At 42.1% G+C, this 13,200-nt stretch overlaps 3 protein-coding genes and 1 long non-coding RNA gene across 6 annotated transcripts in view; 2 read left to right on the top strand and 2 right to left on the bottom strand.

Annotated features, from left to right (window-relative positions):
* LOC127033291 (butyrophilin subfamily 1 member A1-like) overlaps nt 1–8,765 on the bottom strand; it is a 65,489-nt gene extending 56,724 nt beyond the window's left edge. For 2 of the 3 annotated variants that reach the window (XM_050921242.1, XM_050921241.1), the window contains exons 1-4: nt 8,662–8,765; nt 5,511–5,858; nt 1,933–2,217; nt 206–310 (exon numbers count right to left, since the gene is read on the bottom strand). In XM_050921242.1, coding sequence (XP_050777199.1) covers nt 206–310; nt 1,933–2,217; nt 5,511–5,858; nt 8,662–8,761 — 838 coding nt within the window. In that variant the 5' untranslated portion in view covers nt 8,762–8,765. The remainder of the gene's footprint in view (nt 1–205; nt 311–1,932; nt 2,218–5,510; nt 5,859–8,661) is intronic. The other variant, XM_050921243.1, reaches the window with a different exon arrangement.
* Nucleotides 1–13,200, bottom strand: part of LOC127033316 (E3 ubiquitin-protein ligase TRIM39-like) — a 227,224-nt gene that overhangs the window by 75,305 nt on the left and 138,719 nt on the right. The gene's annotated exons all lie outside the window — the stretch shown is intronic.
* LOC127033353 (zinc finger protein RFP-like) overlaps nt 1–13,200 on the top strand; it is a 161,094-nt gene that overhangs the window by 135,220 nt on the left and 12,674 nt on the right. The gene's annotated exons all lie outside the window — the stretch shown is intronic.
* Nucleotides 9,204–10,618, top strand: LOC127033387 (uncharacterized). Its single transcript, XR_007769076.1, has 3 exons — nt 9,204–9,481; nt 10,088–10,135; nt 10,418–10,618. It is a non-coding gene; the product is annotated as an uncharacterized LOC127033387 (long non-coding RNA).

The raw sequence follows: 13,200 nt of genomic DNA, 5'->3' as shown, positions 1-13,200 counted from the left end.
TAGAAACAGTTTTAAAACTAAACTGAAGTAAGCTCTTCTTAAACTGGTATGTGTCCACATAGGAGCTTGCTCCGTTTTAAAAAAAATCTATTTAAATTCACACCATAAGCTGGTGTAACTTTCTCATGTAGAAAAGTCTAAACTGTCTTTTCAAAGGAGAAAACCTCAGTCTGATTACACTATATTTTCCCCTTTGGAGATTTACCTTTTAATTTGAACAGAAAAAGAGTAAGGCTGATGAACACCAACAAAATCACAAAAGTCACACTCCAACCCACCATCCAGGGAGATACTCTTGGGAAAAAAGAATCTGAAACACAAAGCCCATATTAGTTTGGGAATAGTAATTACAAACAGTACACTTTTATTGTTGGAAAATGTGTCACATCAGGATTTGTGTGAAATACGTGTGGAAAAATTTCCTCCCTGCAATATAAAAATTGGCAGAAAAGAGAGGTTCTGCTCACTCTCTTTTGGAATTACCAAATGATGTATTAAATACTAAATACTATCACCCTACACCTCATCCCCTCCTCCCTCTCTCTCTCTCTCGGTGGAGCTAGTCACATCACTTGTTATTAAAGTTGCTCGACACTTCCCATTATAGGGCCTTCTTTTCATTTGCTCATTACTTTGCCAATCTTTACTATATGGGCAGAAAACATCCATGCTGGTTCTCTGCCTCAGGCTGAACTTTTTTTAAAAAAAAGTTTCAGCCAAAATGGCTCCATGATTTCTAAGAATGGGGTTAGGGAATAACACATTGTTCAAATACTTAAAAAAAGAAAAATCAGTGTGTGCGTGCACACGGCTATGTGTGTGAATAATTATATATAGAGTTAGTAGTGGGTTTGTTTATATTTTAATTCTGCTTCCCTTACACAAGTTCTTAATTTTGTTGAATAACCAGGGCTTCTGACCCCATCACCCAACTCAGGAGCCAATTCAGGGAAAAGTGTTTCCTTCCTTTCATGAAATTAATACTACAATTAAAACATGTAGGAAGAGAAATTATAGTTAATCATTAAATTTCCCAACAGAAAACTTACACATAAGTAAAATTTAACCTTTTGTAACACCAGGGAATTTCATAGTAAAAGAAAATCTGAGGTTTTAAGAGAGGAAATCAATAATTAAGGGAGAGCAGATAAATATCCAAATACTCTTCACTTCAGCACAGGAATTCCTGGCATAGGAACTGATCTAAATCTATTGACGTTTTTAATGGGCTTTGGCTCAGGCAAACAGGGTTTTGTTGTTATGGCAACCCCTGTCCCTGTGAAGTCTGCTAAAGGGTGAGAAATCAAACTCTACATTAAAACGTGGACCTTTTAGTGAGTGACACACTGAAATGACTGTTCCTGGGGCTCCAGACTTTCATGGCCCTGCCTTGCTTCTGACCTGCCATGAACAGAGACTCAACAAATTTCCTCTGTGTTGAAGAGCTCACAGTATATCACATCTCCCTCTGCATATTCACTGGGGCAGGAAGTCTACTCCTTGATCCACCAGTTCACTAGGAGACAGAAAGTCCAACCAATCAGTAGGACCCCCAATACACCTTACCATTGGCCTGTGGCAACTTTGAAAATGAAAATCTAATGTGACTTCAAATATCCATTTAATGTAATATAGGTCTACAAACACTAACCATCATGTTTGAATCACAATAATATACATATATAGTATTACTACAGGGCATTGGATTTCTTTTACATTTAATCTTAACCTTGACTCTACTGGGTTTAAAACGCTTGTTTTTGAGATCATAACAATATTCCCTGGAATGCCTTTTATCCTAAAGTGTGCTCTCAACCTAAACTTTATCTTAATATAGCTTTTTGTGAGGAAATATTTTAACTGTTGTTATTAGTTAACAATCTGATTTCTTCCTTTTCGATATTATAGTGTGTGGTTTTGGTGGTAACTGACCTGATATATAAAATGTTACTGATTCTTTTTCTTGGTTCAGGTGGGTGTTCCTTATAGCACAGGACAAATTCTTGTTTGAATTTTCTGTTATAATGATAGAATTTCTTATTTCAAAGAGACCATATTCCTCTTCAGATTTGGTTTTAGTTGATGAAGACAAAGGCTGCCCTTTGAGATTTCTCCACAGCACCTTGGGCTCCGGGTACCATCCGGCCGACTGACACACCACTCGGATCCCTCCATCCTGGTGACCCTCAACAGAAATGTGAGGTGCAGAGCCTGAAGCTAAAATGAATCCGTGTTAAATGAGATAAATATACAGCCCAGCATATAAAAGTTTATATTTTCAATAGAACAATCGAATACACTTTCTTTATGGCTGATATTCATGGCAATGTGTCTTCAATGGGATTTCAGCACTTGTTAAACCTTTGCTTAACCGTGCTGCAGCACTGGGTCTTCAGCGATGGAAGTGAAAGCCTTACAGAACGTTGGAGCGTGTTATCAGCTGTGTTGTAGGTGATGTGAAGGGGGCAAGGAATGCAAGAGATTTTCCCCTTGATTTCTGATTTTATAAAGTTGGAGGCATGTTTGTTATGCTTATTACCTCCGGGTGGCCAATATGAGGTAGCTATTTACTGTGAGACACCTTAAGCATGCTCCAGGGAATTGTGGGGCATGTGAAGAAGTTTCTCAAGAGGGAGGCTTGGTTAGTTGTCACTGTGAATGCGTACCAGAATAAAAGATCTCCTTTTCCAGTTCTAATCTTTTTTGGGTTTCCATGTCCACTGAAGGCAGGACAAGGAGTAATGGGCTTAATCTGCAGCAAGGGAGACTGAGGTTCGATATTAGGAAAAGCTTTCTGACTGCAAGGATAGTTAAACTCTGGAACAGGCTTCCAAGGGAGATTGTGGAATCTCTGTCAGTGGAGGCTTTTTTTAGACGAACTTATCAGGGATAGTCTAGATTTACTTGGTCCTGTGTCAGCGTAAGGGGACTGGACTCAATGACTTCGAGACCCCTTCCGGCCCTACATTTCTATGATTCTGAATCCTACATAGGTGATGAAGATAAAATCAAAACAAGAGGCAGCAAGTTCTACACACTGCATGAGTAAGTGAAAACCATTTTTTTTTATTGTAAAGAAAAAATAGTTGCATATGGAAAAAATGAAAGAGTATAATGTATATCAGGAGGACTGGATTCAGTACTCACAGACTGACTCTCTCAGTACTTCATCACAAATGATATAGAGGATGATAAAAAGAAACACGACATTTTATTGAGCATTTGTGGAGCAAAAACCTATAGTTTGGTGGCCCTGGAAAAGCCCAGTGTCAAATCTTTTGATGAACTAGTTAAAGTTGTCATGTGCCATTATAACCACAGTGGGGCGAGGGGGGGCTGGGTGTGCGTGCCTGCATGGGAGACATTAATCACCATCAGGGGGTGATTGTGGGCATGCATGAGTGCCAATAAATGAAAGAGACTCTGTCCCTCTTGCTTGCTACTGCGGCTTGCCCAGTGCGGAGGGATAAGGCTTTGCGTTGTTAGGCATGAGGCAGGCTCTGTCCCCTGAGGCAGAAATGTAGCAGCCTTCCTGTCTATGTTCCTTCATTGCAATGAACCAATCAGCTGTTTTGCCACGGTTGGAAATGCAATTAGCCAGTGCTATCCTTTAAATTGCTTGGATACTCATTTTATAGCAAACAATAGGAGTTGGACTGAAACAAAATTCAGTCAGTTTTTGGTTGAGAAGGGATAAGGTATGACAGGATAAGAGTTTGCTGTGTGCATTCCTGAAAAACTGTTTCAATGCTTGAAATAAAACACTATTCTTGATGTAAAAAACAAAAACAAAAAAACCCCACATTGTTAATTGTGCTATTGATAGTTAATTGATCTCATTCTCTGAGGCAGAAATGTAGCAGCCTGCCTGCACTGTAACATTGTTAATGTTCCTACTGTTAGTTAACCGTTCCTATTCTCAGTCTATTCTCCCAGGAGCATAAAACCTGTAAAAGTTTTAAGACCTGGAGCACCCACAGAGTTGGCAACTATGGTACTGAGCATGCTCCAGGGGCCGTGGTGCGAAGAATTTTTTCAAGATGGAGGCTTCTTGTTTGTTTATGTGACGCTGTTGCAGATTAAGAGATCTCTTCTTTCAGTTCTAATCTGGTTTGGGTCTCCATATACTCTGGACTTCTACACTTGAAAGGTTTTGCTTTCAGAGAGTCATAGATGTTAAGGCCAGACGGGACCACTGTGATCATCTGGTCTGATGTTCTATCTAACACAGATCATAGGGCTTCCATGAATTAATTCTGTTTGCCAGAAGCTAGGAATGGGCAACAGGCGATAGATCACTTGATGATTACTGGTTCTATTCATTCCCTCTGGGGCACCGGCATTTGACACTGTCAGAAGACAGGATACTGGGCTAGACAGACCTTTGGTCTGACCCAGTCTGGCCATTCTTGTGTTCTAATTGTTTTTCAAGTCCAAAAGCTGTGATTCAGCTACAGCACTTTTTATAATCACAGGTACTAGAGCTGGTGCAATGTGTCTTGATGCAAATATTAACAGTCAATAAACAAAGATTTTTTTGTTTTTAATGCAACTGAGGTGCGGTAATGTGCTCTTTTCCCTACTGTTGTAGCTGAGACCAATAGCAGATCAACTGATACCTGCAGCAAAGAATGGCATGTTTTGGGAGCAAAGTCATCTTTAGGCCTGACAGAACACTGCTGTGGATTTTCAGAATTTGTTCTGATAACTTTTAACAGCATAAGCAGAACTGGGGGGAGGGATTTTATAGTTACTGGCTGGCTGGGTGTCCATAAAAAGGAGCTACTCCCCCCCACCCCCATTTATCAGACTAATACATGCATATAACATAACAAAGAGCTATAAATAAGCTTGGTTAATAAAGGGAAGTTGAAGCTATATTGTCCATTGTTGGAGGTGACTGATGAGATCATCCCAACAAGCTTCCCGCCTGTGAGTAATTGATCGCTACTTGCTGAGTGTTTTGCCTTAAAGATTTGTTAGCCCCACCTGCTGAGTAAGTGAATCTCAATCCAACAAAATGAACATGTTTATCTGTTCATACGAAAACATTTTCAATTAAAGTTAAGGATAATGACCTAGAAAAAGCTTGCCTCTCTCTCTGGCCCAATAACTTTTCTATTATTTATAAATATTTAAATAGTCATTGGGCCAGAGAGAGAAAGAGACTGTAGTCCAGTGGTTACGGTACACCCATGGGAGCTGGGAAAACCCTAGTCCAGCCACCTTCCTCCAATGGCTGTTTATTTATTTGTCCAGATTGGATAAATAATCAAAGATTAATTAGCAGGAGGACTGGCCCCTGGGCCTCCCACCTACCTCCTTAACCACTGGACTACAGTCTCTATCTCTCTCTCTCTGGCCTAATGACTATTTAATTCAATGACTATTTTGAGGATCTCAGGGGCACCTAAATTTTGGACTGAAGTGGGGCGTTAGGTGCCCAAGTGCTTTTTTGGGTCTGGGTCTAAGAGCCATCTAAAAAGAGACAACAGACACATGTTACTGACCTGCTACCTTCAGTTCCAATACAGCTTCTTCATGAAAGACACCATCTTGAACAAAACAGCGGTACTGTCCCTCATCAGAAAGTCTGATATTGACAATTCCCAAGGCAACATTCCCATCCACGATACCAGCTTTCAAAAGCTCTGTCCTTCCATGATATTCTGGCATCTGCTGCCCATACTCATCCTTTCCATGCTGATAGAGGTGCACAAATGAAGTGAACTCAGATCGGAACCATCTCACTTCCATATTCTCAGCACTCATCTTGGGGAACAGGTGACAGGGTAAAATAATGTCCTCCCCCATGATGGCGGTGACAGGGTGATCAGGTCCAATCACTGTGAACCGGGCTGTAAAATGCACCAGGGTACAGAAGAGATAAATAAATATATTACATTTTCTGTGCATCTATTGCAGTGCTCTGTTATTGACTGGGATATGTCCCAAATTTATATATGAATTTTACAACAAACAATGCATTTGAATAACCATAACCGACAGATTTAAGGTTGCTTGTGCTGCTCTATTTCTGTCCACCTGTATGTACGATAGAGTCTTCAGTTACATGATCTTACTAGCCTTTCCCCAGGACCCCCACTTCATTCAGAGCCTGTTTAACTGGCATCTATGGAGAGGAAGAGGAGAAGGTTTCCTACAGTCAACCGCTTGCTTGACGTGCTGCTCACAGGGTGTACTTTGCACTCGAGCTCTGTGAACTCAGCTTGGGTATTTGAACCAATACTTCCCCCCCATCCCCTCAGTTTTTAAATGGGAGATAGGGAGGTGGCAGGAGAACTTCAGTGAAGTCTTCAATACTAGAACTCCTTTGCTCCCTGGTTCCTATGGAACAGTCCAAGCTGATTAGATGTTTGAGAAGAAAATGGGTGTGTTAAGGAGGACACACAAGAAGGATCATATTAAGAACCTGGATGGATGGGATGTGGTGGTTGTGACTCTGGCAGACCAGGTGCCAGCTCTTACCAAGACTGCAAGTATTAGCTAAGAACTGACAAACTTGTAGCTAGTGACGTGACCAGTTCACCTGTATGTTAGTTTTGCACATAATTGCTAATAGTCTTATAAGAATGTATTTAGTGTTTGGACTCTATGAAATGCTGGTAAGTTGCTGCATTTATTGATCTCAGTTGTAACATCTCTATTCCAGGCTACAAGAAAATACATAAATTTTGCTTTAGAACTTTGAGAATGTTTGCTCTGAATCTGTAAACCCAGGCACAGGAATAATATTTCCCGCCCCTCCCTCAAGCCCTCTCCAATCCATCCAGGAGATCAACATTTATATGGGCCATTATAAGACAAAAGTTTTGTTAATTGCCTCATCCACCCATGGAGAAGTATGTGAAGGAGGCCTTGTCCCATCGCTTGGAAAGCGGGAAGAGGGAAATATGTAGCTGACATGAAGATTTTTTGTCTCTTTGCTGTTTGAACTCTCACAGGGCTAGAGAAACCAAGCTGAAGCCAGAGATCCCCAGGGGTTCTCCTGGGTCCACCCTGAAAAAGACTTTGAATGGGCAGATCTCTACAACTCTGTCACTCTTAGGATTTTAGATGGTAATTCATTTGTATATATGTTCGCTTGTTTTAACCTGTGAATAGCTCATTTCTTTTTCCTAGTTAATAAGCCTTTTGTAATTTATTACAGGATTGGCTTCAGGCATTGTCTTTGGTGTAAGATCTAGTGTACCAATTCATCTGGAGTAAGTGACTGGTCTCTTGGGACTGGAAGCAACCAGTGTGTGATTTTTTGTGTAAGTGACCATTTATCACCAAGTCCATTTTGTCTGGGTGACAAGATAGGCTGGAGAACCTAAGGTGACTTTCTGTGACTCCCTAGTAAGACTGGTGTAGTGATCCAGGAGTTCACATTTGTTATTGACTTGGTGAAATTAAGTATAGGCCACACCGCCAGCTTGGGGCACCTGCCTTGTTTGACAGTCTGCCCTGAGGAAGGCATTCATGGCCGTGAGTCACTCCAGACAGCCTGACAGTGGCTGAAGAGTTATTAATCCTGAAATCATGGGGAGACATTTCAATGTTACCTCATTTCAACCTCATCAGCTAGCCAAATTTTGGAGCCCCAGGGATGTTCCTGTTGGATGTACATCGGGTCTATATTACAGAGTTAGGCCACTGCAAGGCAGCTTATGTTAGGCTAACTATGGAAGTGCTACACTTCAATTTTGCTCCTTCTGACGTATCATCCCTGCTACATTGACTTAATAACTCCACCTCAAGTGGCACAGAGTCAAGGTGATGTTGTTGGGTCAGCGCAGTGTCAGTGTAGACACTGTATTGCTTACACTGACTGCTTCCAGCTCTCAGGAGCCTTCTCACAGTGCCCCACACTGACAGTACAATCGACACAAGCACTCCTGGTGAGGATGCACACAGCCAATACAAGGATCAAAGCGTAGACAAACACAAGTATGCCTACATACGTTAGGTGGACATAATTTTGTAGTATAGACATGTCCCAAGAAATTGGCATAGCCTGTATTCTCTTTGATACAATCTCCTTCATTGAAAAGGAATGTACCAAGTCCTGCTTTTCCAAATGCAGGCGGAACCAAGAACAAAAGGAACAGTTTCGCAGCTTATAGTCCCAACCCTCCCTAACCAACAGACCAAGAAGTTCTCTCTCTAGCTTTTCCCAGGGTTGCACTGTACTCACAGGCTCCTGCTTGACTTCCTTGCTCATTTGTTGTCTCCTCTCTCTCTCTCCTTGTCTGTTCTCAGTTCTGTGTGTTCGCGCTCTCACACCCCATCTGGTCACAATACCCAGAGGATTCCTCCCTGCCCTTGTCCTTTCACCCCTCATACCGATGGTGCTAGTCTCTGAGCACACTTTATTAAGCCTTGTTTTAGGTGTGGCCCCTTTTATTGCTTCTTACAACTATCTTAAGTGAATCGTGCAGTCACACATCAGTTTGAATGAGATTTTAACTCAACCCATAACAAACTTTCACACAGTTCATAACAACTGTTATTTATATTTTCCTCGTGTTGATACACTTGGGGATTTGTGCTAATTTTTGTTCACTTTTGAATGAGCTAGTGAAACAGGGAAATTTTATAAATCAAAACTAATCAATCAATCCTGTAAGAAGCAGCAGAAGCAATGGACATTCCTACCTGATTCCAGCTTGTGAACATAAAATGTAATGAAGAAAATGATAAAATCAGGTAGAGGGGATCTGGCTCTGGAGCTGTGGCAGATTGAGAGAACTTTCATCTCACTGTTACTTGATCCAGATGACAGGAGAAAAAAAAAGAAAAACAGTGTATTGAATGTAACATAATTGCAATGATTTAAGACAACCTGGATACAGAGAAAATGGAAATTTATGAACAGGATACATTATTGGCGAAGCAAAAGAAGGCCCTTCACGCAACTTAATTGCATTTCTGTGTCACACAATAACTTTTCAATGCTGCAGCTGATGAATTCCAGCATTTAATGGAACACGCTAGACCCCAGTGGGCAGAATCCTCTTACCTTTAGGAAAAAATCAGAAAACCAGACAGAGGACATGGGGCATACATGGGCCCCTAGCTTCTGTTTACAAGAGCCATCAGTTTTAATCAGGTCTCCAATTGTCTATAGATAAAGAACCAGCTGATGGCTGCCATTAATACCTCTGAATCCCAAGGATGGGCTGGGGTTGGAAGGGAGGCAAAAAATAGAAGCAAATGAGAGCATCATACACTGTGTACATTTTGTTCCCTGATCCCATGGGACTAGAGACCAACGCATAAGGATAACATTGCTGAGGGAGAGTTGTTACCTAAATGTGATACGTATTTATATATTATTCTCTTTTGTTTCTCTAAGAGGAATCTGGTGCCTTTGAATCTGGGCAAGCAAGTGAGGAGCTTAGTGGAGAAGCAAGTGGGGAACCTAGTGGACAAGTCAGTGGAGAGTTAGGCTGGGAGCCCAGTGGGCAACCTATGGGTAAGTTAATTCTGTTTCTTTCTGTTACTTTGTTACTGCTGTTACATTTCTCTACTTATCTGCCAAGAGAGACTGACAAGGTGAAAGAAGCCCCTAGTCCACTCCTTGCACCTGAATCCTCCACAATGCACTGAATTTTAGCTTCCTACTCACCCACGACCTAAGCAGCTCCCTGATTTGGCCCTCAGGAAACGATAGGCTGGGTCCAGTGCCATATAAATGCTCTCCTTAGCTGTATATGATCTATCTTGATATCCCTGGATTAAAGGGACTCCCCACTGTAATGAGTGTCATCTGGGCCAACACCAGGGATTGAACCAGGGACCTCCACAGCTAAATATGAGTCATTACAGATTGAACTAAAAAGACAGGATCTCTAGCTCAGAGCGCAAGCAGACTCACATCCTCTGTGGGTTGGGCTGAGAAAGAGACATATAACACTCACTGACCAGTGGGTTACACCACTGCAGGTTTAGTTCTTACTAACATAATAATGATAAAGCCTAGCTCTGATGTGGCACTTTCCATCAGTAGATCTCAATGCACTTAATTATTCTAACTATGTAGAGTTTCCAGGATTAAGCCTCTGATTTTTGTTCATTGTAGGTCAATCCAGCCTCCCTGAAGAAAGCAGTGGAAGTGGATCTGACCCCTGTAAGTGGATTTTGCTCTGTCTATTCTGTTGTCATTCCTCTTCTCCTTCAAAAAGATTACAGTCCTGCCATTTCTGCATGCACCATTTGACTCCTCTCGTCTGTCTTAATCAGAGGTGGCCTTGAAGGCTAAAGAATCCAGGATGAATTGTCACTGAGGTGTTCCATATTGTAGGTCTCTATCCAATCTATCTCTGTTTTGGATGGTGAAGGCATGCTGGCTCCAGACCAAAGAATTCAATTCAATTTTTACCCATGCATCATACCCTTTCTCTCCTTTTAGCATATGAAATAGATTGAAGTGGATGAAATGTCCCCCCCGACTCCCTTCACATCATCAGCTGCATTGAAGGAAAATTCAAGCTTCAAAATGAGAAACACAACTTCACCCTTGAGAAATGAGTGTGTAGAGCATTAGAAAGAGTGCTGATGAGTTTGTTAAATTTCTAATATTTGTGATTATTCTCTTAATAAAGTATTTAGGGTGCATTATATTCTAAAAAGTGACTGTAATATGGTGACTTTTCATTCAGTAGCTCTGCTGTGTGCATGTATCAAACTCAGAGTGACTGACTTTAATGATTAAAATATGGTTTTCATGTGTGTTCATCCTGAAGAGCCATCACATTTCAGAAGCTGGAATGCCTTCTTCTGCATCATCCACAGAATTATTGACTGAAGTCTGGTTACACCTGTGCAAAGCCATTGATGGGAATGGGACTGCACAAGTGTTACTGAGGGCAGAATTTGTCCTGGAGTGCTTTTATTATTGATGAAGATGTATGGGAAAAAAAGAATCCTGCTTGATTCTTGAAGCTCAGGCTGAGTTTGCAGAGTCAGCAGCTTGAAAAAATACTAAAATTCAAATTAGTCCAATTTCAATGTAAATTATCTATTTCTTTTTCTCTTCTTCTACAATGTTTGATAATGGCAACTTTCCAATAATACTGATTTAAATTAATTGAGATGTATTTACAACTGTGGTTCATTTGGCTATGTGACTGTTATACCTTTGTTTTCTGTGTAACGTGCGTTTAAATTCCTAAGAACTCTGCTGTCTATAGAGAGAGGCAGCAATTCTGTCTCTGTCTCTCTCACACACACAGGGCTCTCTCAGGAAGGCTTTACTTTTGTTCTTTCATGTTTCATTTTCAAGTCATGGTGATGGACAGTATCTGTTTATATCTGTGGGGAAAATGCATTAATTTTAATGAAATCTTAACAAAATTGTGTATCTATGAATATTAAAAACTCAGTGTCCCTTATAAATGTACTGCACGATTGTTAGGGAACAAGAGGCAACATCTCTCACTGCTCTGATGAGCTGTAGATCAGACAAACCCTGAATAACTGGCAGGGGCGGCTCTAGCCATTTTGCTGCCTCAAGCACGGGGGCATGCAGTGGGGGGCACTCTGCTGGTTGCCAGTCCCGTGGCTCCGGTGGACCCCCCATGGCATGCTGCCCGAAGCACACTCTTGGCATTCTGGGGCCTGGAGCAGCCCCTGATAACTGATAGATTTCAGCTCCAGACTCAGAAGATCATAGTATTAGAAGGAACTGCAGGGGTCATCTAATCTAACCCCCAGATATCTAGCTCCACAGTCTCTCCTTTGAACTTTCTCTCCTTTGCCACCATTTCACTCTTCAGCAAATGCTTTTGCCTCAGTAAATAACACTGGAAAAATGTCCAAAGGATAACACAAGGAAAAGCCATGTGCTGGGCACCACATGTGCACTGGGACTCAAGCACTGAAGCTATTTGCTGTCAGTAAGATCCCTTTCCAAACTCCTCTCACCATTGCCTTGCCTGTTTTAATTCGTGATTATTGGACGATAGGACATTCAAACAGCAACACAGGAGGTGAACAAGTTTTGTGAAGCTGCTTGAAATGTGATGCAGGTAAGGCCCACAGAGTGGCACCAGCAACAAACAGAAGTACCTTTTAGTTCTTTCATTCTTAGAGATGGCACTTCTTTCTAACCCAGGGCTTGGCTACACTGGCACTTAACAGCGCTGCAACTTTCGCGCTCAGGGGTGTGAAAAAACATCCCCCTGAGCGCTGCAAGATACAGCGCTGTAAAGCCTCAGTGTAATCAGTGCCGCAGCGCTGGGAGCGCGGCTCCCAGCGCTGCAAGCTACACCCGTAAGGGATGTGGTTTATGTGCAGCGCTGGGAGAGCTCTCTCCCAGTGCTGGCGCTCCGACCACACTCACACTTCAAAGCGCTGCCGTGGCAGCGCTGTGCAATTTCAAGTGTAGCCATACCCCCAGAAACATGACCAACCTTACGATTTGCAGGGCAAGAACTTGTGATTGGGGGAGAAATGAGGCAATGGGGTGTTTTTCTCTCCAGACCTGCAGGCAGACAGGGGATAAGAAAAGGATTGGGTGAGGAATACATCCATATGTTACAATTACCAAGTCTATATAAATAGAAGTAATAGTTTGTGGGGCTAAGAGAAGCAACCTCAGTTTGCTGGATCTTTCTGGGTTTGTGGAGAAGGAAGTATGTCACAAGGCTCATGGATTCTGTTATTTACCCTCCTTTTATTTCAGCCTTGTAGTATTCCTGCTCACTTCAAAAAGAGGATGTAGCTATGAAAAATGGGATATACCCAATGAGAAAATGTGACACAATGAGAGAAGCACACAACACCAGGCAGTCAGCAAATGGGAGAGGGCAACTGGAGTATAACACCGCCAGTCAGCAGTGGGACATGGCAACATGGGTTAATATGGAGCCATTAGGAGGAAGACAGAGCAATACAAAGAGGGTGACCCCAGGGCACCAGCAAAGGCAATGGGAGGACTGAAGCGAGGCATTCAGCAGGCAGAGAGGGCAGCTGGAGTGCAAGTTCAGGAGAGTGATTAGGACATATCTACACAGCAAAAGCTGCACATAAGATAGCATACCTAAGCCTTCTTGAATCCAGCTAGTGCAGTGACCAATAGCTATGAAGACAGTGCAGTGCAGACTTCAGCACAGATAGCATAAGCATGCTACACCCTGGGTACATACTCAGCTCGCTAGCCCACTCTGAAGCCTACACTGCACTATCTTCACT

Source organism: Gopherus flavomarginatus, chromosome 12 (assembly GCF_025201925.1).
Source record: "Gopherus flavomarginatus isolate rGopFla2 chromosome 12, rGopFla2.mat.asm, whole genome shotgun sequence".
Lineage (NCBI taxonomy): Eukaryota > Metazoa > Chordata > Testudines > Testudinidae > Gopherus > Gopherus flavomarginatus.
This window is presented reverse-complemented; position numbering and strand designations above follow the sequence as displayed.